Raw genomic sequence first — 23,380 nt, forward strand, 5'->3', positions numbered from 1 at the left:
AGATGAACTTAATATAGAAGATTTAATCTGTCATGTGGGTGGTATTAGAGTTTCTAGCTCGGGAGCAGCTCTCGTCTCAACCGACTCCCAACAATCTCATACGTCGGACGCACTCGCGATGAGTGGTTCAACTCTCATGCTTTACTGGTGGGTGGAGCTCAGAATGTAAATTGTGCTCGTTACCTCTTATGAAGGGCAGGCAGGGCTTTGAAGGGTCCAAGAAAATTATGCAATGGGTATTACTTCGCATCTACTAGGCAATACTTCTTTGTAGGGCATTATGGAACCAAGATTGCAGCGTAGAAGATACCATACTTCTGATATGATCTTAAACATATCATTAGGTGCATGCATCAATGCCGTATTATGCAAGTTGTTCGGATTAAATTTGGACATTGATGGCATCTTTTTCCTTGGTAGACACACAAGATGAAGTTCTCACACCAACCGTGGCAAATGGAGTAAGATGAGTTCAAGAAGGGTCTATGCAGTAGGTTTCGCTAATCTGAAAGCCAAACGGCGGAACTCAGAGGATGAATTTGTGTTGTAAACCTCTCAAGCTCTCAATCAAAAAATCTCATACCACTCTCAATACTGGAGAGAAATGGCTGGCCATGGTGGTTGGTCTCTTATCACCACCAGCACTTATGTTATGGTGGAGATTTATTTTTAGCTCCAGACTTGACTTCATGATCGTTCCTCAAATACCTAGTAGGACACTTGTTCTACAATCTTTGTTATTGGTGGTAGTATGTTGAGTTGAAGGATAATCGTGCCTTCCTCAATTGTTGCCATTCCTTCACTTGGGAGAGAACATCGTACGATGGCACCATTTTCAAGTCGCATCTCTGTCAAAAGATGATAAACAGATGAATATTCTTAAACAAAGGGCTTGAGACAGTGGGCAATATGCACTGTTATTTCTCTTCGAGTTTCTCTCCAAGTTCCTCACTTTACAGTGGAAGCACTAGAAGTTATTCAAGATGATATAAATTATTTCAATAACCGAAGAGATTCACTTTCGACTTTGTCGGACAACAACAAAACAACCAGCCGACTTCTCACTTCTCACCCTCACTTCTTCTTGTTCTTCGGGCTGTCAAAATACTTGCACATCATAAAATTCCTTATTGTTTCTTGAACTATTGTATCATAGATCGACAGATACGATTCCACCATATTTGAGAGGTTCTCTTAGGCGCTTCCATCAGTTTCTTCAATACACTCTTCTTCATAATTAAATGAATTTGTTTCCTCCTTCCAACCAGTAAAAACAACCGGATGTTACGATTGCTTGGTTCCTTTCTTTCAGCCAGTATAATTCACTGGACTTGTTCACAAGAAACTGTTGTTCTTTGGAAGTTTTGTTTTGGCAGCAATTGTCATTATATTCGTGCTGTTCACTTACTATAATTGCTGGTTTGACATGGTCATAAACTATCCAGTCAATACTCTGTCTGATGTCTATGGAAATGCAATGATGAAGACCAATTCCATCGATATCAATGGCGATAGTCCATCAGGATATGACAATGGTGACATGATACACCCAATTCTGGGCAATTATCATCTTCCTGTGGAGATTGAAAATTCACGGAAGCAATCAGGAATGCATAACCTCTCTCGGGAAGGTTGGGGTGAAGAGAGTGAGTGGAGTGTCTTCAACCTAATAATTCATAAATCCTGATTGACAATTTCTAGAATGTCGTAATTATTTAATCCGACTTTGTTCAGATGGTAAGCAATCCAATCCTAGATCTTACACCTTTGTACCCGCCCGTTCAGAAAGGCATGGTTTCAGTCTTCAGGGAAACCAGAGCAGACTTCCCAAGTTGGCCAAAATTACTTCATTTTGTCATCTGATTATCTTTCGTACAATCTATACTAATTGTGAAACCATTTAGTACCTCGAAATTTTCCATATAAGGATGGATTGCGCATATTACATCCTCGACTTCAGGAGAGATTTGGCGACGAGAATGTTGACTTGGCCCTGGGAGTCTTGGAGGAACTGATCGAAATTGAAGAGCCACCGCCATTTCCGGCTTCTGTTTTCCAAAGATGGAAGCACGAACATCTTCGTAGAAAGGCAAGTGCTCAATAAGCCATTGCGTGCTCCTCATCTTTCTAACAACATTGTAGGAAGACTTCACCAATCCACATGCTCCGCATACTGCAACAATACAAGCGCCAGTCGTACCTACCCAAGCACTCGTTGCGTACAGAGAAGAGCAGGCACGAAGAAAATTCGCTCAGCCGCAGATAAGTCCTACTGCTATCCCATACTGCGAATCGTGCAACTCGAATATTGCCCACCAACCTAGCTGGAAGATTGACCATAGCGTATTCGTCTCAGTGGGAGGAAAGCCGGCAACTTTGGCATACTGCCCAACACCCGAAGAGCTTCACAAGGGAATGTGGGATCCTGAATATGGCCGTGCAGGCGTTTGTGTGCGACCAAATACTGCTCAAACAAGTCCGCCTGGCTCGGCAATGGAACCCATTGGACCAAATGCAACATCATCAAAATATTCCACTCCTACTCGATCTTTCATGAACAATGCGAAGAGAGAGCTAGGCCAGAGGGTGATGAGTGCTCTCTCAGAGACTAGAGAAAGTCTAAGCAACGTGGCTTCTGACCGAGTAGAGTTGTTAGATATCGAAAGATGCGAGAAGTTTCCCCGCGATAGAATCTCTACCAGTTCCGAAGGTTCCAGAAAAATTAGTGGACAGAGTGAAGTTCGCAAAGTCTCTAAGATAATGAACGTCAACCTACCACCAGGCCGCGAAATCCCGAATGCAAATTTCGCAAGAAAAAACGAGTTGATTTTAAGCGGACCATCAAGTCTAGATTATCTTCTCACTTCTCGTCAGCCCACTCTTGATGAGGTTGTCAATAAAATGTTGGAATCGAAGACAAACTGTCCTGGTAAAGCCACCTCAAACATCAATGCTCCTTTGTCCGGTGAAGACGCCAACCCACTCCGTTCTTACTTGAGTACCTACCATAGCCTTCCAGCTAGTCCCAGCGATTTCTTCGATGGTGGGCTTGACTATAAGTGGGACACTCCAGACCCTATCGAGAGCGCAGAAAACGAAGTGTCCAACACGTATTCCGTTTCAGGAGCCGATGAAGCGCTACCGTCAACTCATCTTACATATGGAGATAGCCACAACATCACAGACGATTCTCAGGTTGAGAATGCATATCATGCGCATACGACTGACTGTGTTGATGAAATCAAGGCAAGCAAATTCTCGATCTTGGACAGCTATGACACGAAGCTGCTTGAAACCAAAGAGCAAGAAATGCTGTATCCTACGGTGTATGTACCTCCTCCAAAGAGTGACATCCTGAAGATGAGAGACTCGGCAGTAACCTCAAAGAATGCGGTTCCTAAGGAAAGTTCAGTACCAAGCTCTGAGTCTTTTGAAGATGAGCATGGGCATGAAAATCGCAATAGCTACGATGGTACATGTCAGTCCTGGGAATGTCGATACAAACAAGAATACCGAAAATCTTCTGGAAATCTTGTGAAGTGGAAGGAGCCTTCTTCCGAGTATGATGAAGAATCTGAAGAGTCCGAAGAATCTCGGCTGTCACCGGAGATCTACAGTCCCCCATCGTCCCTTGATCCCTTTAACAAGTACAAGGGCTTTCCACGCAGTACAGAACAACTTTCACGGAAAGCAAGTAACATTTCGTCCAACTCTGAGCTCGATTATTTCGAAAGCTACAATACTGAAACTGCAACAGCCCAGAACATGACATTCCCAAAAGTGGAGAACTTCGAGATTGTGCCCAAATTATCGAAGTCGCAACTATCTACCTCAGTCGGGAAAGTAGATATTACACCACCAGGTCGATTGTCTGAGCGTCCATACCTTTCAAAAATTCAGGTTCCGATAAGAAGTAAATCTTCTGCCGCTTTTGGTACACAAAAGGTGGGCAGTCCAGCAAGTTCGATTCCCTTGACAACCGAGTTTCCACTAACTTCACAGTCACAAACGAAAACAAATCAAATAAATCTTGCAAACAAACGCTTGAATAATTCGTATTCCTTGGAATCTTTGGTTGAATCAACTTCATCTGTAGTTGCGTTTGAATCAGTTCAAAAGCAGGTCATGAATTTCGACGGTGCAGCCGATGATTGTTTACCAAAACAAAACTATAGATCCAAAGTAGCGACTCGCGACAATAGATCCAAGAACAACGACGGCGATTCACTTTACAATGAGAACAATATAAGCGATGCGGCGAAAAGGTTCTTGATGGAACTCAACCAAGGACGTCTCCCTACCTTACAATCCCCAATAATTTGCCCTCCTCAACCTTTGTATATCTGCAAGCAACCGAGTCAAGTTCAACTTAAACAAGCAACAGAACATCAAGATAACAACTACAACCACGAGAAAACCCGCTATCCGCCTCGGTCATCTTCCATTCCGAAACGTGAGTGTCTGGGATCAATTGAGCAGGCCACACCTTTTTTAGTTGACGAAGACATTGCAACCCGTGAGCCAAACAATCGCAGCACAAAGGACTCGCAGATGTCAAGGGATCATCCAAGCACACCTGAGACTACTGCGCGCTCAACTGTCTCTGAAATCAAGCAATACTACTTCTCTGACACCTCTGGCACCTCTGGTGGCTTATTTGGTGATTTTATTCCAATCGGAACCCCCGGATCTGTTTATTCTCCTCAACAACAACAACAACAGCCATTGTACACGATGCCTATTCATAGGTAAGCCAAATAATACATCAATATTGAGACTTTTCTAACATGGATTAGTTTTTCACACGGTCGCAAGACAGGAAATTTCAGAAACCCATATATATTTGAGCCAGACACTCCGCTGGTTATGGATGAGTCGCGCCAGACCACAATGACCGACTTCATGCATATTGATGCAAATGTCAGGCCTGCCTCATCGCCAAGTCTTGGCCATGTTAAAAACTCACGGTCAGTTGGCCATGCCGGAAGTAGCAAAGATCTTTTGATGGTGCCCCAACACTCAAGTCATGGCCATGGCCATGGTCTCCAACGTAGCGATACATCCCCAAGTATTACGCCGTTGCGATTTGCAGCACGCGAAGAATCTCCTGCTTCTGATCATCGAGCCTATGATGCCAGTGTTGATTCTATCTCACCAATCCTTCAAAACGCTTTTGCGACTCAAAGTCTCCCCAACCGCGGTCGCGCTGCTACTCTTGAACTGTCTCGACTTCCTGTCAACAAAGGGGCCAGAGATAAATTTCCGCAGCCATCCAGCTCACCGGTTCATCAAGCTGCACGAAATTATCAACGACGATCGCGGTCCCCAGTTCGTATGCCATCTGGCGAGCATCGCAAGCAGTCTTCACGCCCATCTGATGAAGACGTACCGGATGGCAGAGGTCGTTCTGCAACATATTCCCCAGTCCGAAAGGAGGTAAAATCAAGTGAAAGCAATGTGTCTTATTCGAGCACCGCTTCGACTACCGTCAATCGTCAGATGACTCGATCCCCCACAAAAAACCTAGTCGACGTAGCTGAAAAGGAAGAGCCCGATTTTCACGGCCAGGACCTGCTTCCGATTTCTCCAAAGAAGAGGTCGCGTTCGCCAATGAAGAAAATGTTCGGGGAGCATGGCTGGCTTGGCTCATCTCAAAATGAGGTCCGACCAAGTGTTATGTGTTCAAAGTCGACCCAGAAGGTGGATAGACCCAAGAAGCCTGGAATGATGGAAAAGATTAAAAATAAAATTGAGGGCTTCGTAAGTGTATACCATCCATGTGCCATATCCATTACTGACTTTGAGTAGGCTGAAAAGGCCGACATGAGACTCGACAAGAATAGAATATCAGTTTTGTCTATTTCCATCAACCCGTATGAGCAGGCTAGATATTTGGTTGAACTTGAACTTATGGTAGTTCACACAGCCAATACCTTTCTCATGATACAATTCAGCCAGGGCCGCATGTCTATCGATAGCATCAAGAAGACTGTGGATACATGGAAGAACAAGGGGCGTCCTGCTGTAGTCGAATTTATGTATGACCAAGGCACCCAGCGGGATCTCGTCACCGCCAATCAGTACAACTTCCGATTTCATGGTAACCGACTAGGTGATGATGTTCGTATCTCATCTATGCTTTACAATTGGAAACAGGTGGCATCTCTCATGTCTATCCGCACCTTCTGTAATGCAGATACTGTTCTCTTGAAGCTGGTGTTCGATGTAGAGCAGATATTAGAGCTCATTGGTGGTTCAGAACAGATTATGTTTCGTCTCCAGCATCTTCGATTGTCAATCAACGAGGCGATTCGCGTTGCAAAAGTTGAGAGGTCTACTTCACGAAATGGCCATGAGAAGGAGTGGGAACCACAATTATCGTCAAACATTTCGCACAGTGATCCATATAAAGGTATGAAGCTCGTTCCTGAACATTACGCCAATTGAGATAATTCGATCAATCCGCACACGTCTATGTGTTGTATGTATGTATGTATGTATTTTCGCCGTCATTCGACTGATTTATATCGACCTCGAACTCATTCAAAAGACATGTCATCTAGAGGTTAGAAACTCCAGCGCACAAGATTTCTCGTGGAAATTGAGATTCACGATTGTACATGGGTTGATCTGTGCATTGTGGAATGGATAATAGATTTGTTATTTTCGCCGTATTAATTTGATCTCAGTGTTCTCATGTTCTCAACTTAGCTTTTCTGTTTTCTTTAAATCTTTGCCATTTTGCTGATTTGCTTCGAAATCCCAATTCATCTGAATTCATCTCGATTCATCTCAACCTTCTGGGCGAGGGTTTGACTGCAATCCTATTGTACTCAGCGTTGCACATTTTGATTACATGTGTGTACCTAGGGAGAACGGAGATGAAGCTACGAGTATGTACGAGGAAGAATGAAGCAACAGCTGGTAGATATCTTAGGAGATAAGAAACCTTCAAAGTTTCAAGCAGTATTTAAAATCAGAAAGTGTAAAATGAAGATTGCTTTTGTTCTTTATGTGCACCGTGATTGTGATGTGTACCTGGCCTGGGTGGTGTAAAGTGTATCTCGTCCAGGGTATGAGAGATTGGGCCACCTCTCTGAAAGTGGTAAGGTGTACATGCCTACCATGGTAGTACTGATTACCTACTGATTGACAAACGGAGATTACCATCCATCCATCCATCCATCCACCATCGTTCAACCAATTTCTTAAGATTAACCTTGCGAGGTTTGGAAAACATTACATTGTAAGAAAGACGACTCATCACTCGTATCTTAATACCACAATACCACAATTTATGACTTGAAGCTATTCAGAAATAGATAACAATCCAATTTTGAATACATTTTTTCTCTATTCCCCAATAAGGCTCCAAGATTTACTTTTTTCCTTCTATTGTCTTATCAATCAAACTATTAGGTAGGTGGCATGTGATGTTCCCCAATCCCAAAGCGCCGCCCGTAACCTAGCAGACGTCATCTCACACAGAAAGTCCGCTGTACTGTCCTGTACAAGTCTGGATTGCAGTTGCCTCCACGCCCTCCAAAAGAAACACGACTACAGTGAGTACTTCCTTCCTATCTTTGGCTTGCCCGATATTGGCAGCGACAATCTTGGTTGTTCATGGCTTCTTCTTCTTATTTTTTCTCTTCATCTTCTCTTTCATCATCTTCAGCATCATCATCATCTCTACTACCATTCTCTATTCTATACATTCTTTCCGCTTCAATACAAGTTACACCGCCATCAATATTATTATACTGTCTCTGCTTTTGATTTCTTGACGACGGCCACATTCGCAGAGCAGTGACCAGTATCTAATCCTTCTAATCCTATTAATCACCTAATATTACTTTCTTTATAACGGTAAGTGTGCCAGTATCCTTTCTACGGGACCGCCTATTGATTCTTAGCAGTACAAGACAATATGTCTCAACCTATTCATACCTTCGGAAAAGGATGTGACCTCGCTCCTCCTGGTAGCAGCGAGCAAGCTCGCAAGCCGTGTGATGAGATGCCCCCAATGCGAGCGCAATTCTTCTATTGTTCTCCTCTTCCGCTCGATGATCCTCTCACTGCTGTACCACCTCCTACGGCCGACTCCAAGAATGTGAGACATCCTCCACGACCATTCCCGAAATGCGATAACAAGGTGCTCCTGGAAGCATGGCTGGGAATGGGTTCAAAGCGGGACCGCAGAAGTCATAATCGGACATGTAAGCCTAAGTTAGGGATCGAGCCGATAACAGACAAGATGATCACCAGTGCTATCGGATTTAAACCAATAATCAAACGCGAGGCCAAAGAGTTGAAGGAATCTTTGATGTCGACTACAAGAAATTTTGAAAGACAACAGACAAAGACTGGATCGGCAACGCAGCCACAGCAGGCCCACTCCGAGCATTCAAATAGCCATCAGGAACATAAGGTAGGAGCAAATGAGGGGAAGACTTCACCCTCAACTATCAGTTGCCCTTGCAAGGGGAGTCATCTCTGGTGCAGAAAGAAGGCAGGGAAGTGCAAATGTGTGTCTTGCCCCAAAGCTCCACAAGAAGTGGCTGAAGCCGAAACCCACCCACCCCATGCATCCGCCCCTAAGGCCAATGACAAGCCACCTGTTCCTGGGCCAATCACCAAATGTAAGTCTAAGGAGAATCTTCAAGAAGAGACTACCGATCATAGCAAGCGATCCAAACACCATGGGCATAGTTGCAAGAGAGAAAGACCTGACAAAGAAGTGTCTGAGAAGGACTGCAAACCAGAAGCAGACCCTGAGCATGAGTGTACGTGCAATCGTTCATCAAAAGACTCAAATTACACAACCGGAAAATCCAAGGAAACCAAAATAATTCACAACCGCCCTACAGAGCCATTCCCAGCCGAATCACTCAAACATGGTCAACAAGGAAAAGTAATTCCTGAAGAGTGCAAGCCACACAACCATCAGCCTAATTGTTTGTGTACCAACGTCGAATCTCACAAAGATAGCACCGATCAAAAGACGAGATCTAAGCATTGGGAACACAATTGTAAAAAAGGAAAGGCCGAAAGAGAAAGGTCTGAAAAAGAACTTAACTCGGAAGACAAGGCCTGTAAAGAGGAACCCGAGGAGAAAAAGCCTGTCAAGACGAAGTTGAGCGACAACGGGAAGGGTAAGGCTGTTGCCCTCAATGACCAAGATGACACGGATCAAGTGGAAAAGACAAAGGCATGGTTTGACGAACAGTTAAAATCTCAAATGGAGTCAGATTCAACCTCGTTTTACAGAGATCAGCGTCACCACAGCGAGAGTACTGAAGATACGGAAGATTCCAAAGCACACGAGAGTGAGGAAGACGCTTGCTGCGTTGAGGATAGAAAGTATAATCCAGATCCACTTACCTCAAGAATACCAAGCTGCTGTGATGATAGCAAGGCTGATGCCAACTCTAAGCGACAACAATCCGAAGCCGAAACTGTATTTTCAGGCCGATGTGAGGAAAGTAAAGCTGATAAGGCTTCCGAGAGAAAGGAATCCGACATCGAGACAGAATTTTCTGGCATCTGTGACGGAGACAAGGCAAGAGATCGTCCAACGCGGAAAGAATCCGATCCCGACACTGTATTCTCAGGTAGCTACGACAAGAGTAAAGACGAAAGATCTAAGCAAGATTACCCCGAGTCCGTAACAAGACTTGGAAGTTGCTGCGACGACCTTAAATTCAAAGATAAACAAGTTTCTGAGGGGCAAACATCTGGGAAGCAAAATTACGAGAGGCCTACATTGAAAGCATCTTCTAAAAATGTATCGGGCGGAAGCAGATTCTTCGGTGGACGCCAGGCAGATGGTACGGGCGATCAAGACGGTGGTCTGTGTGATGACTCCTATGAAGATCTTCCTGTTGATTACATGGTTGCCGATCAAGGAGATGCTACAAATGACAGATGTACCTGCAAACGTCAATCGCAAGTCTCTGAGCATGATGTACTTTCAAGCGGGAATGGCAATGTATACACTAAAAGTGCAAAAACTACCGGTTCTGGTACCACAGGAAAGCCATTTCTGAAACTGCCTGCTCGTGGTGAAAGTCCTCAGATGCAGAACAACACAGCATATGACGATGAGCCACCCACTGATTCTCGGATCTCGCACGAACGTGACTCTACAGAAGACATGGAGGTTGAAGGATGCAAGGCCTACAAACATAATGAGCATGCAAAATGTCAAGTTGACATACCTGTTGGGACTTGTAGACTTCATTTGGTCAGCTTATCATCTCTGATTTTGAAGCCGATATACTGGTCACCTCTCAATGATCAGTACCCTTGTATATATGGCACGTGGTTCTATAAAGATAACATGTGTCCTGTAGAGCCCGCAGTCGCAAACCAGCTAGAGAAGGGTTACAGGGAGAATGAGTGTTGGTCTCAGACATGGGCCGATCAACTTAACTCTGCAATAGAAGTTGGCGCGGAAGGCGAAGAGAAAATCGTTCACCGTCTCTGGCCAAAAGAAAATGACGACAAAACTCTAGATTATGATTCTTCCAAACACATTCTCTCCGCAGATCCACATTGCGCCGCACGCTGCTTTCATGGCGAAGCTGCCGCAGAAGGCAAGGTTGAAGAGTCGGATTCAAAGCCAGGTGCAGCTACCTCCATTAGTAAAAAATACCCTAATTCACAAGTCATCTATAAGAACTGTGAGGAAGCCTTCATTCTGAAGCCCAGCATTTGCCCTTCGGCTTATTACGGACGTAGACCCCTCGCAAAAATCAAAAGTGGGCTATGTGTTGGTATACCTGTCGTTCGTGGATTCAACCGGAAGGCTTGGAATAAGCTTTATCTTTCAAAGAAATCAATGACCGCCACGAAAGTACACACCAAAAGTTCTAAGCATAGTAACACTGGCTATAATATACTGGAAGAGTGCCCGGCATGTAAGGCACAAGAGGAACCTGAAAAGGTTACTGATTTGTGCCTGGTCATTCATGGCATTGGCCAAAAACTTTCGGAGCGCATGGAGAGCTTCAACTTTACATATGCAGTGAACAGCTTCAGATGTGAGATGAAGCGGGAATTAACAAATGATGATGTGAAGAAGGTGCTCCGAGAAGACTTCTGTGGTCTTACGGTGCTTCCTGTCAATTGGCGTGCCAATCTTTCATTTGAAGATGGTGGGCCAAGAAAGCCTGGAGACAAAGAACGTCCAGGCTGTGATTTCTCTCTTGACGACATAACCCAGCCAACAATTCCAAGAGTACGCCAGCTCATCTCGGATGTGATGTTGGATATTCCATACTATATGTCTGGGCACAAGCACAAGATGATTGCAGCTTTAATTGCCGAAGCCAACCGGATATATCGTCTTTGGTGTAAGAACAATCCAGGTTTTCACAAGAATGGTCGGGTTCACCTTATTTCACACTCCCTTGGTAGTGTCATGGCGCTCGAAGTGCTCAGTAAACAGCCCACCACTTTACCAGCCGAGCTTTCATGGCGACCCAACACCAAGCATTTTGACTTTCAGACAACAAACTGCTTCCTGGCGGGTAGTCCATGTGCATTCTTCCTCCTACTCGATAGCAAGTCTTTAGTTCCTAGGAAGGGTATCTCTAAGCCTGGCTGTGAATGCGAAAATGGCAGCAGTAAAGACATTTTCGGTGATGCAGGTACATTTGGATGCTTGGCGATAGACAACCTTTACAACATCATGCATTGCAACGATCCTATCGCATATCGCTTGAACGCATGTGTAGACCCACGATATGGGGCAAATCTCAAAGAAGCGGAAGTACCGGACTCTTCTCGCAGTTTCATGACCGCAGTGACCCATGCTATGAAATCTGCTGCTGGCATGTCTCAAGATGAAGCGCTTCACGTTGGAGAAATGCCTAGACCTACTTTAATCACCAAATTGCCATCTCAAATGGAAATGGAAGTCCATGATTTCACGGCCGAGGAGATGGCTGAGAAAAAATTCTGCCAATTGAATGAAAATGGTCAGGTAGATTGGATTTTGGGAAATCGTCCAGGAATGTTAGCCAACCAGTATATTGATATGTTGTCAGCTCATAGCAGCTATTGGAACAGTAGGGATTTTATCCGCTTCTTGTGTGTGGAAATTGGAAGGAGATCGGGGAAGATGCATACTTTGCCAAACATGAGAGCGAGGAAGAAGAGCCAGAAATAAACGGGATCCATAGGGGTCACAACATTAGGGTTTGCGTATCTGCTTTCAGAGGGAAGGGTCACTAGGGAGTACAATATGGGTTCGAGAGGTGTTTATTGAGTAACTTTGGTACACAGACATAGGGAGACAATTGTGCTTTAGGGAGTTGGAGTGGTATGGTATGGTTTGGTAATGCTTGCTTTGTTTTACGTCCTCATGATAGACCTTTTTGCTGCGATTACCCTAGACTACCTAGTACATTATGATACCCAACTAGAATGAATCATGAAGTATAATTATGACCACAATTGAAATACATGGATACTGACGACTTGGTGAAATGTTGGACTGAATTCGTGTTAGATGAGATATTGATAATTATCTGGTGAGGGATGAGCTACGTGCGTGATGCGTGGTGAGATTTCCCCACATTCCCGAGAACCGAGGTACTGGAATTTTGATGTGCGGAGTGACTTGATAGGGTGGATATATCAGGTTTGATTCATTCGAAGGTATAGTTTTAAAGGATTGAAGTAAGCTGCATTGAAGGAGTTTGTAATTTGATCGTGAGAGGGTCACAGGAGGCTTACAAGGAAGATTGAACACATGGAAAACATGGCAGCACGACCAAAAATCACGTTATACGTTGATACAGTCAGCCCTTTTGCTTATGAGGCTTATTGGATTTTCAGGGTAAGTGGATCTCACGATGAATAGGTTTGAACGGCGGCATGGTGGTGGAACGGGCAGCCAAGGTTGACGAACCTGATAAACAATAGAAAGGCTTTTGTCTTCACAGTCTAGTCAAGTGAGAACTGGATGTTGGTATTGATTGAGAGAACATGAAAAACTTCTTGCCTCACTCACCATCTCTTCCGGGTTTCTCGCTGGATACAAAGACTTGTTTCTTAACTTGATTACAATGGGACGTGCTAATTCATATGTTTCCTAGCATGATCCTACATTCTCGAGATGCAACATCGAATACATACCTGTATTCCTGGGTGGCATCATGAAAGACGTTGGGAACAATCCACCTATCAACATCAAAAGTGTGTCTCATTGCTTGCTTTCTGCTTAGTCTCTCTCTTTCTTCACGCCGGACTTCTTCATTCTCTACAACAATAACACTTCCCCTCAGATAAAGATAAATGGATCGACCGTGATCGTCTTCATTGGGCATCTGTCTTCAATATTCCCATGTCTTCTAAAACACCAGTCGGCTTTCCTCACATGACGCTTGGGATTCAACGCGCGTTAGGTGTGTTGCCATTCTTGTTTCCGGAGGGGAATGAAGCGCACGAGATTTTATGTCAATGTCTAGATCGTGTGTATGAAATGTATTGGGTGGAGGGGAAGAATATCACGGCTCCTGGGGTCTTCGAAGAGGTGCTTCAGAATTTGATTGGGGAGGAAAAGAAGGAGTTGGTATTGAAGGAGATTGCGGGGAAGGGTAAAGAGGCGGTGCTGAAAAATAATGAGAGAGCGGTACGGGATGGGGCTTTTGGGTTACCTGTGAGTTTGTCTCTTTTTCTGGGCTTTTGGTCGTGGAAGCTTGTGATGATGGGGAAGCGGGAGAAGTGTATACTTGCTGATATGAATGAAAACAGTGGATGGTATGCACGAATTCCGCAGGTGAAACGCGGGGATTCTGGGGCGTGGATCATTTAGCACAAGTGGTGGATTTCTTAGGGTTGGAGAGAACAAAGAGTAGAGCTTGGAAAGCTTATCTTTGAATTGATTCAATGCTTGTCTTTATTATGCTAAGTCCAGAATCCTGTACTCAAATACGTCAACGAGCCATATCCTTTGCTCCTTTGATCTCGTGAGTGTCATTGCTTCTCTTGAAATTAGATAACTAAAAGTCCAGCAATACCAAAAGCACCTAGGAATACGACAATAGCACTTAAAGAACCACCGGTACTTTTCGATCCGATTGAAGTACCAGTGGCAGAAGTACTAGATGTGGTGTTTGTGGAGCTAGAATTGGAAGTGGTGTTTGAAGCATCGGCAAGTGTTGTGACTGTGATGCCCGGGCTGGTAGGACACTGGGTTGAGTTATCTGAAGCCTTGAGTGCAGTGACGTTGCTAGAGAACGTTATATCTGCGCACTGATTGTTTGTCAGCTTTGGAGTTCGTTGTCTTCCTCGTTTGTTACTCTTCCTATTGGAATGAGGGAAATGGTGTACAGAAGAGGGTTGTTGATCAGGTGATTAGAAAGAAGGAAGAACTTACGTTGTAGAGGGAACTACCGCTTTCGCCCACAGTAACAACTTGGATTGTGGCGTTCATGCCATCTTCGAGGGTGACACCGGAGGGCAAATCGAAGTCGGAGAGACAGAGGTGGCCGGATCCGGTGGCGTTTAAGGGAGAGGGTGTGAGGGAGATGTTTAGGTTAGAGGAACCGTTGATACCGAGGCCTGGGGAGGTGTTAGATTGGATTGGAAAGTTTAGAGGGTGTGGTGAGAATGTGGAGAGTAGGATAGCTGTAAGAAGAATGGAGTGGAGAGATACCAAGGGAAAAGACGTACCAAGATTGATGAACACATATGTCCATGGATGATGCAAGTCAAGATTGATGGGGAAGGAAGTAGTAGGGTAGAGAGTACGGTTCTCGGTAGTGTTAATGTTTGCGCCTAGGAGGAAGGTTAGAGATTGTGTGAAGTACTAAACTAGTCGTTTGGAATTGGATGGGAGTGGAATGGAGAGGATGAATCCTAGTAATGGTAGATGTACGTACATGGATACTCCCACTGAGACGCAGGCGGAAGAAAGGAATCGCCTCTCGGTGGTGGGTACTCGATAGAGAAATGGGCGGAGACGATGGATGAGAGGAATGAGAGAAGGACGATGATATTGAGGGTAGCCATGATGATTTAACTTTCCGCGGTGATCTAGATCAAGAAATTCTCGAAGATTGGGAAGGCTGCCTGTTAAAATGAAAATCCAAGACACAGATCAAGAGCCCAATACGAAAATCAAGAAAGATCGACGTTGCTTAAGAAGATATTCGACGAGACTATTTTCACAAATCCAGCCCATCTATGCAGGAACACATACATATAGATATGCACGAACAACAAGGTACCCAAACTAATTCCCTCATAATCTGCTCAAATATTCAATATCAAATATCACGCCCATTGGATTTACACCGAACCATCCCATCCCATTCACTCCCCCAAATAAAATCCCCACTCCACATCTCCTACCTGCCAGATGAAAAATTTCCCCAGAATACATGACAAAAAGACAGACCATATACTCGTATGTAAAATGTGCTCAACTGTAGCGTCTTACGGTTCTTGGCGACGTAGGATTTCCGGCTCCATTGACCCAATAGAGAAATGGTGGCTGGAGCTTTGGCTTGGCGTGAGGAATTTGGCCAATTGGGTGAGAGGGGGGATGAATGTTTTCTTTGTTTGCCATGGCGGGAGGAAAGCGAAGGTGTGTGGAATCGTGCTCATATTTGCGCAGTTGAGATATGGGGAGGATTGGAGGGACAAAGGCGTGAGTGAGGTGAGAGGAGGATTTTTTGGTTGTGCATGTGGAGTGTGGAGGTTTGGGGAGGGGGCTGAGGAGATGAGTTGGGGGTTTTAGGGTAGGTTGGCTGGTTTTTATAGCATTTGAAGATGAATTAGATTGAATGTTTCTGTTGGAGCTGTTGATTGATTTGTATTGTCGCATTGCATTTTTGACATTCACGATGGCGATCGAAGGGAAGTTGCACGAACATACGACTTTGTATTTTGACCTTGACTGGAGCGCGAGCTTTTCTGCACTGAACTTGCGATTACTTGTCTCACATCGAATTGCTATTTTTTCTTCTTTTTTTTTCGGAAAATTTGTATGCACAGGATTCTCGGCGAGGGGCAGGTGTGATATGCAGCAGCAGTGCGGGTTTTTGAGGGGGGGGGATGACATTCCCTTTGCGCAACAATCTTTCTTTTCTTCATGAGGCTCGAGGAAGTATATGAGGGTGGTGTTATGACTCCAGAGTAAAAGACTAATAGTAGATATGGACCGGCAGAACTGAGTCCCAAGAGCCTAAACGTCCTCCGTTATTGCAAAAGATGTCAGGAATGTGTCTAGCGTGTAAATAGGCATGGTACTATTATTCGGCAATGAAAGCTATGATTCAGAAATGGTTGTTGTCTTGCTTGGTCAAATTCGCTGCATATGGGAGGACTTTCAGATTCTAATCATTCTTGGGGTTAAAGCAAGATTTATTTTCACTCACGTCAGAAGAGCTATCGCATTCGCACTAGAAAGTGTTAATGTTATGACCTTTTCTGCTTGCGCTGTCAAGCTTACTCTATAGCCTTGGGAAAGTAGCAAAGGTACCATGAATGAGAACACGGCTTCACGTCTTTAACACGCTCTCTTTCTGTCTAGCAAAAGACTACAAGGAATAAGTTGACTCAAGAACTGTTATAAAAAAGGTACAGTCCTCTTCTCCGGCACAATAAGGTGCACTTTAGATTATGTCGACAGTGCACTGAGCAACAGGTTAATATTGGTATAGCTAAGAACCTGAGTTCTACTCAAACAATCTACACAAGATATCTGAATAGCCAAGTAAACTATTGAGGGCACACCAATAGTGAACAAACTCCCTAGCTCGACAAAAGTCATCAAATCGGCAACTAAGAACTCAGAGCCTGAAATAAGGCCAAGTTCTCCGAGCCATAGGCTCAACCATCTTTCGGTCTCCATGATGAATAGTGCATGAAGTCTCCCCTGTCAGAGCTTCCACTGAGGCTTGGATGCTGTCGTTCAGTCGAGAGGGTTTCTGCGTAAATTTGCCCAGAGCGCGGCTCCATATATACCGTTGCGTCCGCTCCGCCAGACTGCAGTAGGCTTGAAAACGCGTACTCATGAGCAAATTGCTGTTATGGCTACTAAAGGTGTTAGCATTATTTGTTGGTGATGGGTGCCAATTTCGATATTTTTTGGACGAGACATACTGAACAGAACATATCCGATAGGGAAATGTTTCCATGGCCATGAAGGCTGAGAAATCTGAACGTGTCAGGCATGAGCCGCTCGGTGACTGGAACACTGATGTTGAAAGGGCCTGGTTTATTGTTTGTATTCTTTATCGCAATGATCACTCCAAGACAAACTGCTTGAGTTACTCCAACTGCTAGATTCCAGTTGGAGTAGATGTTCAAGTGGGAAATCAATTCCTCTTCTGTTCTTGGCAGACATGCCCATAGATCGTCAAATTTGCGTATAGGAGCGAAAGACTAATCGAACCACTAAGGAATAGACCAGAATTTAGGTGGTTGAGAAAGCCCCTGGCAATTGAGTTCTGGAAACAGGTAACCTGCTTTCAAGACGGTTTGAGCTTGTGGGATTGATTATTGAGGAAAACCAGGTGGCAGGCAATTGCGCAGATTGAGAAGCATTTGGTGCGCTCGTTGTGGCATCCGGCAGAGGCTGAAGTTATGGAATTCGTGACAGAATCTGGGAATCAATTATTGTTAGCAAGTCTTATAATTGATGATAGTTTTAGATATCTCTACCTGCTAAGGGTTTGAATTGTTGAGGTGAATGTGGTGGATTGCGGTGGTGAAAACGAATGAGCAAGTCGTAATGGTTCCTCCATTTATATTTTGCAATGCTTGTCATGAAAGGTATTCAGAATACCGCTGCTTTGTCGAAAAGCCTCAAGAGGATGACTTTAATTCGTTAGTCAAGCCTTTTAACAAAGCATAAAGAGGTAAATTGGATGTGCAAGGACAACAAACATAGTACCATTAAAGACTCCATTCTGACGTTGCCTATCATGTCTGCTCTGCTGAGACAAAAGGTGAAACTTGTGGTAATATCTGATGTTATGTTTAGTGTACGATACCAACCTTGGAAGGCAGAAGAAGGAAAAATCAGACGTTTTTTGATCTCTAGGAGAACAATCTGTGGTGAGTAATTATCAGAATTCAAACGAATATACTTTTCTGTGCAACTCTCACAACTGTTTTTGAGAATCCTACTGTGAAAAGAGGAATTTACTTACACAAGTTTGGTTGTTCGAGTGAAAACAAAAATATAGATGCAAGTCAAAAAACAATGTGCACATGTGAAGCTTTCGACTCGGCTAAATAGGAGGCATTTCTAAAGATCATGCACAAGTCAAAGATTGGAAAATATGATGTATCATTAATGACCTTAAAAAATAACTCAAATTTTGTTGATGAAAGTATTCTGAAGGGAGCTTAGTCTATTTGAGCTTCAAAGCAGCATGGAAACCAATCCAAAATTCAGGATCCTAGCTCCAATTACAATTTTCGAACGCTTGACCTCTTTCCAACTGCAACCACAACTGCAAATTTCAACCTTCAGCCTTCAACATCAATATAAGACCTACAGAACCAGTATTATCATTACCATCAAACTTCTCCGTCGTTATATTATGCGTCATGTGTACCAATAAATGCTCAGCTTATATCTTTCAATGAAAGAGCTACTTTTCGGCCAACCCCATGCCCTTCACCACATCTCTTCGACACCTATTTGTAAGTCAGCTCAATCATGCCCCAACAACATTGCGCTGAGAGATATCAATACTGATAACAGTCGCAGCATCGTGCTTGAAAAGCCCAGGATCTTCCGGCGGACTTTATCACCCACCGCATATTTCGAAGAGTCAGAGCTCAGACCGAACACTTTCACTCGTATTAAAAAGTGAAAGCACAGCATCGGCTGCCACTACATCCCTCCATGTAGGGAAGGGGTCTGCCAGACTTGAGGACCAGCTCTTCCATATTGAGGTACGTACATGTTTCATCACATTTCATCCCAAGCTTAAATGCGACTACTTTCCCGACTTGGGTTCAACTTTTAAGGACTGGCAGCTAAAAAAAATTTCCAGTCGGCTCATGAGCCAAGAATTCATCAGACGACCCAAGCAGCCCAGACAATAATTTCGAGAAGGACACCTGAAAAATTCGAGTTATTACTTTCTATCCTTACACCCCAAGCTAGAGACAACGTGGAGTTGATCTGGTACTCCTGGCCAGTTCAACTCGAGTTTTCTGCTGGCGCTCAAAACCGCAGGTTAAGTTAGTCAACAAATCGACCACAATCGAAGGGTCTAGGTGTCCAGCGCCAACATTCTTCTCTTCCACATTCCTTCCTAGATCGCCTACGAACGCGAAAGCTTCACTTCCACATAGCTTCTGCTACAATTTTTTCTCGTGAGCGAGACAAATCAATGGTTGTTTTTCGTTAGTTTTAAAAGCCATAAAGCTTATAGTAAGTTATCTTTGATTATACCTCCATTCATTTTTGTTCATAACAAGCACGGCTAATCGATCATAGTCCAGGATTATCCATGGATCAACAAACCGATTGTCGAAAGAATACGTGGACAGGGCACGAAAATGGCACGCGAATATGTTGTCTCGTCGACTGTAAGTTATCTGTAAATTCGAGGAAACCCTTCTTTGCCCGGTCGAATGATCCATTTGCAGTTCCACGATCTAGTTGGTTATAACTTGGCATGTATAGCTTAGATTTGCATTGTGCCACCTGCTAGCTTCCAATAGTCATGTTTTCGATCAATTTACTGATATTCTTTTTTTCAACAGGAAGTTCGACTATATCCGAATAGTGGACTATCAACAGCCACCAAAAGAACCAGCCCAACCCCGAGGGTAAAAAGAGAAAGCTCGCTCCCAAAAAATATGACCTGTTGATATTGAGAGGACCTCGAAAGCTTGATGAAAGAGCGCATCCAGAAAGAATGGGAACAAAAAGGGATATCTGGTTAGGTCGAAGAAATAACCTCACCACTCAAGTGTCCTCGTCAAATTTCGACAAGGCAGGATCAACTGGCAAATCACACGCGATTACCCATCGGAAGCTTCTTGAGCTGTTGATCGGAGTCAACCAGTTGCAACACCGAAACTCCGTTATAGAACTGATCAGCCCAGACCAGCACCAGAGAGGTATGTTCCACCAATCGTGCCGGCAAGGAAGCTGGATGGAAAAATTGAGCTGGACAAGACAAGAACCAACTTAGATATGATCCATACGTGGAAGAACGGGAAATGGTTCGGAGGCTACCTCTTGACATTATCATACTTTCAATAATATGGGCAGAGTAGCTGCAAGTGTTTGCAGAACACTCTCGGTATTGGTAGAATCTAGACTAGTTAGAGGTTCGCCCTCTTATTGAATGTCTTTTCTTTACGGTAGTTGGCATACGCAATTTATTCCACTCTCTTATAGATTTGTGAATGAGTCAGTCAGTTGAATAAATCGCGTTTCTTGCATTCCGTCAAAACTTAGAATTGTGTTCGCCTTCAAAAATGTACATTGATATACTATTCATAATTCCTGAAGCACTCTATGCGTTGGGAGAATGGCATACTGGCGTTAACCTTGTTCACAATTTTTACAGACAGAGCCTATCCCCAACATGTTTCATAACTTGCGTTCACGCCTTCTATTCTTGTATTTCGAATTGACGCTTTTTAGATTGACGAGTCGCATGTAAGTTGAAGCCTTGCTTCCTGTTTTGGGACTTCGTTTTGAGCCATTAGATTATTGGCTATATAATTGATTACACCACTTTATCACTCCCTGTTCTGTTTAATTAAAGCAATCGAAAAATTGAATAGAAAGTTGTGATTGTAGGTTTACAGTTTTTTACCTTAACACCACCTGGCGCACCCGCTCGCTTAATTAGACTTCTATGTTTTGCAACATCTTGAATTATCAAGCAATACACGCAGAAGGCCGACCAGCCACTTTTCGAATTTTTATCGCAAATCTCGAATTTTTATTCGCAACCCATGAAGCAGATTATCTTGCGTCTTGCTGCCGACGTCTATCGCTTTTTCGATATTCAAAGATATTGTGTTTGACATATGCAATTTGTGAACAGCTTATAAAGTCAAATAATCTAGGAGATCTCAAAGAATAGGAAAACGAGAGCAATAAATTTTCGAAATGACTCTACACAGCACGCGGTCTCAGAAAGGCAAGCAAGTTGAAACCGGTACACCTAAGATACAGACGGCACAAGGCATCGTCAACGACAAGAAAAACGCGCGGTCTCGCAAAGGAAAGGAAGTTGATACCAATACAGCTCCCTCAGAGCCGGTAAAAGATAATGAGGGTGCCGCTAAAGAGCTTCAAATGCAGGAAGTCTTCAAAAAAATCCACCAGCTAGCATCTGACTTGAAAAATCTCCGACATGGAGTTGCTGCCCTTCTCGTCGAGGTGTTTGGCAATGTCCGAGTAGAGTCACTTCTTGGCGATTTATCGAAGATCAAAGGTGCGGTTGACGCCAGTGGTACTACCTTTCATGCCATCGTCAATCTTATACAAATAGGAATCGATGAACAACAACATGGCATCGACAAGGCTAAATTTATGATTGTTGGTAATTCATCAAATGATTGCGAGGAAGAGGGAGAAAATGATCTTGAGGACGGTCATATTTCTAACGGTAGCGCTGGGTCTGGTATTCCAGCTGTGCCAAAACGTTTACAGCAGCCTCCACAAAAGCAAGTCGATGAATCCCAAACTTCTGTTGTTGAGCCTTCGGCTGTCGCAGATGTTGCCTATCCATTGCTTCACCGGAAAGCAGCTAAATTGTCAGCCCGAATAATTGATGTCAACCGTCGTCCAAGTGTCAGTGTAGCGTTGGGCAATGCTGGAACATCTTCCGGTGCTGATTCATTGAGAAGAAGCAAGAAAATTCGTGACACAGCACAAGATCAGGAGAGAGAAGATAAACGTCAACGCCGTTCCTAAGAGGTTCAATTACGAAGGGTACTTGTGGCGAAGCACAATTTCATAAGCAAGTATCGGAAAGGCAGGGTGACAAGAGCATATACATGTAGAGATATGTTTTTCTTCCTGAACGGTTGATACCTCCCTTCAGTGTTCCATTACAGCAATTCGCCCTGGCTGGCAGTTTTCTCGCTTTATTCGTACCAGATAAGAGAGCCCAACAGCACTTGCCTTTTGTTCTGGCAAGGCATGAAGAAATACAGGGTATGAACCGTTGTAGAGAAGAAAAATGGCGGACGACACATAATTCAATGTCCTTGCACAATCAATGACACAACTATAAACCGGCTTTCCGACACACTCGTGCGGCACAACTACACATGACGGGAAGGCTCTTGCTTGCAACTGGTACGCAATTGCAAGAAGGGGAAGCAGGAAATGGAAATATTTGGCAGGGACATGTCCCACATGCACCGATACTAACCATATCGAGGCATTTGCTTCTGCTTCAATAGCCGTCCCGTTTGGCTTGTTGCTTTTCAGATGAGGAAAGAAGTCTCCTTTTCAACACCAGATACCAGACTTATAATATGGATTGCGTTTCCTTTCTCGCCATCTTCTCGAAAACTTCGAGAATGATTTTTCTGCAAGAGGAACAGGCCAGGATCTCTCAACTCAATATCAAAAGCTTTGTCGTTATCCCCTTTATGAAGTTGACGTCTATGAAAGTGACAAAGTGTGAATTTGACCCACAAGAGCACATGCAAGGTTCAAGAGTGACAAGTGATTCAATATGTTTCCATCCTGTTCAACGTCCCCTTTTCTTTGAGATGATTGATGAAGAAAGGAAGCTATCAAAGAGCAAGGTTCTTTGATGTCTTCCTATATGTCTGCCTGAGATGTAGAGTTGTTTTTTAAATCAAGAGGTTGTTTTTGATCAGTGTGATGTTGTTGTGATGGTCCGAGCTCTGGAAAAAAATTTATCCCCTCCGAACACCTAAAAGGACCATACTATTACAACCTCTTGTTAACCTTCCAGTAAAACCTTTCTACCCCTAAAGCTCTCAAAGGATCTATAATTCAGATGCACTCGATGATGTCTGTTTAAACCCTTCCAAACGGTCATTCAAACGGCCATTGTAACGAATCGCCACACCCTTGACCTGATTGTCTACCAAAAAGACCTCAAGTATGGAATGAGCACCCCGCCTTCGATCCTTCCTCAATTGTTCTACGCGACATACTCTCTTGGTGCTCTGATTGGGGAGTAAGCTTCCAAAAGAGTATGCTGAAAATTCCAATCATTCTTATGGATATACAGATACTTTGATGAACTTTCCACTCCAAAGCGTTTTGAGGCGTTTCGGATTCAAAGCCAACGCCTCTTTCTATTCCCACTCAATGCAATCACCAATAGTTTAAGAACGGAGTTCAAATCGAGGATATATTGGCAAATTCAGACGATCAGACTCACCATGCCGT

The 23,380-nt window shown here is 43.8% G+C and overlaps 6 protein-coding genes across 6 annotated transcripts; 5 read left to right on the forward strand and 1 right to left on the reverse strand.

Annotated features, from left to right (window-relative positions):
• Window positions 1-1,426: 1,426 nt before the first annotated feature.
• EAE98_010852 (uncharacterized protein) lies at window positions 1,427-6,969 on the forward strand (the record flags this gene model as incomplete). The annotated part of the gene is made up of 6 exons (XM_038958474.1): window positions 1,427-1,646; window positions 1,702-1,737; window positions 1,905-2,081; window positions 2,147-4,748; window positions 4,797-5,760; window positions 5,809-6,969. 6 exons carry the CDS (start codon window positions 1,427-1,429, stop codon window positions 6,445-6,447), a joined length of 4,638 nt encoding a protein of 1,545 aa, XP_038805134.1. The 3' UTR covers window positions 6,448-6,969.
• A 958-nt stretch (window positions 6,970-7,927) lies between these two features.
• Window positions 7,928-12,172, forward strand: EAE98_010853 (uncharacterized protein; the record flags this gene model as incomplete). The annotated part of the gene is made up of 1 exon (XM_038958475.1): window positions 7,928-12,172. The coding sequence occupies one exon, from the start codon at window positions 7,928-7,930 to the stop codon at window positions 12,170-12,172; it is 4,245 nt and encodes a 1,414-aa protein (XP_038805135.1).
• Window positions 12,173-12,766: 594 nt separating this feature from the next.
• Window positions 12,767-13,887, forward strand: EAE98_010854 (uncharacterized protein; the record flags this gene model as incomplete). Its single annotated transcript, XM_038958476.1, has 4 exons — window positions 12,767-12,844; window positions 13,104-13,203; window positions 13,293-13,666; window positions 13,762-13,887. 4 exons carry the CDS (start codon window positions 12,767-12,769, stop codon window positions 13,885-13,887), a joined length of 678 nt encoding a protein of 225 aa, XP_038805136.1.
• Window positions 13,888-14,001: 114 nt separating this feature from the next.
• Window positions 14,002-15,021, reverse strand: EAE98_010855 (uncharacterized protein; the record flags this gene model as incomplete). The annotated part of the gene is made up of 4 exons (XM_038958477.1): window positions 14,002-14,262; window positions 14,387-14,571; window positions 14,683-14,787; window positions 14,892-15,021. The coding sequence occupies 4 exons, from the start codon at window positions 15,019-15,021 to the stop codon at window positions 14,002-14,004; spliced, it is 681 nt and encodes a 226-aa protein (XP_038805137.1).
• A 3,566-nt stretch (window positions 15,022-18,587) lies between these two features.
• On the forward strand, window positions 18,588-20,177 carry EAE98_010856 (uncharacterized protein; the record flags this gene model as incomplete). Its single annotated transcript, XM_038958478.1, has 5 exons — window positions 18,588-18,669; window positions 18,737-18,924; window positions 19,026-19,215; window positions 19,475-19,566; window positions 19,767-20,177. The coding sequence occupies 5 exons, from the start codon at window positions 18,588-18,590 to the stop codon at window positions 20,175-20,177; spliced, it is 963 nt and encodes a 320-aa protein (XP_038805138.1).
• A 932-nt stretch (window positions 20,178-21,109) lies between these two features.
• On the forward strand, window positions 21,110-21,919 carry EAE98_010857 (uncharacterized protein; the record flags this gene model as incomplete). Its single annotated transcript, XM_038958479.1, has 1 exon — window positions 21,110-21,919. The coding sequence occupies one exon, from the start codon at window positions 21,110-21,112 to the stop codon at window positions 21,917-21,919; it is 810 nt and encodes a 269-aa protein (XP_038805139.1).
• Between the last annotated feature and the right edge of the window lie 1,461 nt (window positions 21,920-23,380).

The sequence above is a fragment of the Botrytis deweyae genome (assembly GCF_014898535.1).
Source record: "Botrytis deweyae strain B1 chromosome Unknown BDEW_041, whole genome shotgun sequence".
Classification (NCBI taxonomy): Eukaryota; Fungi; Ascomycota; class Leotiomycetes; order Helotiales; family Sclerotiniaceae; genus Botrytis; species Botrytis deweyae.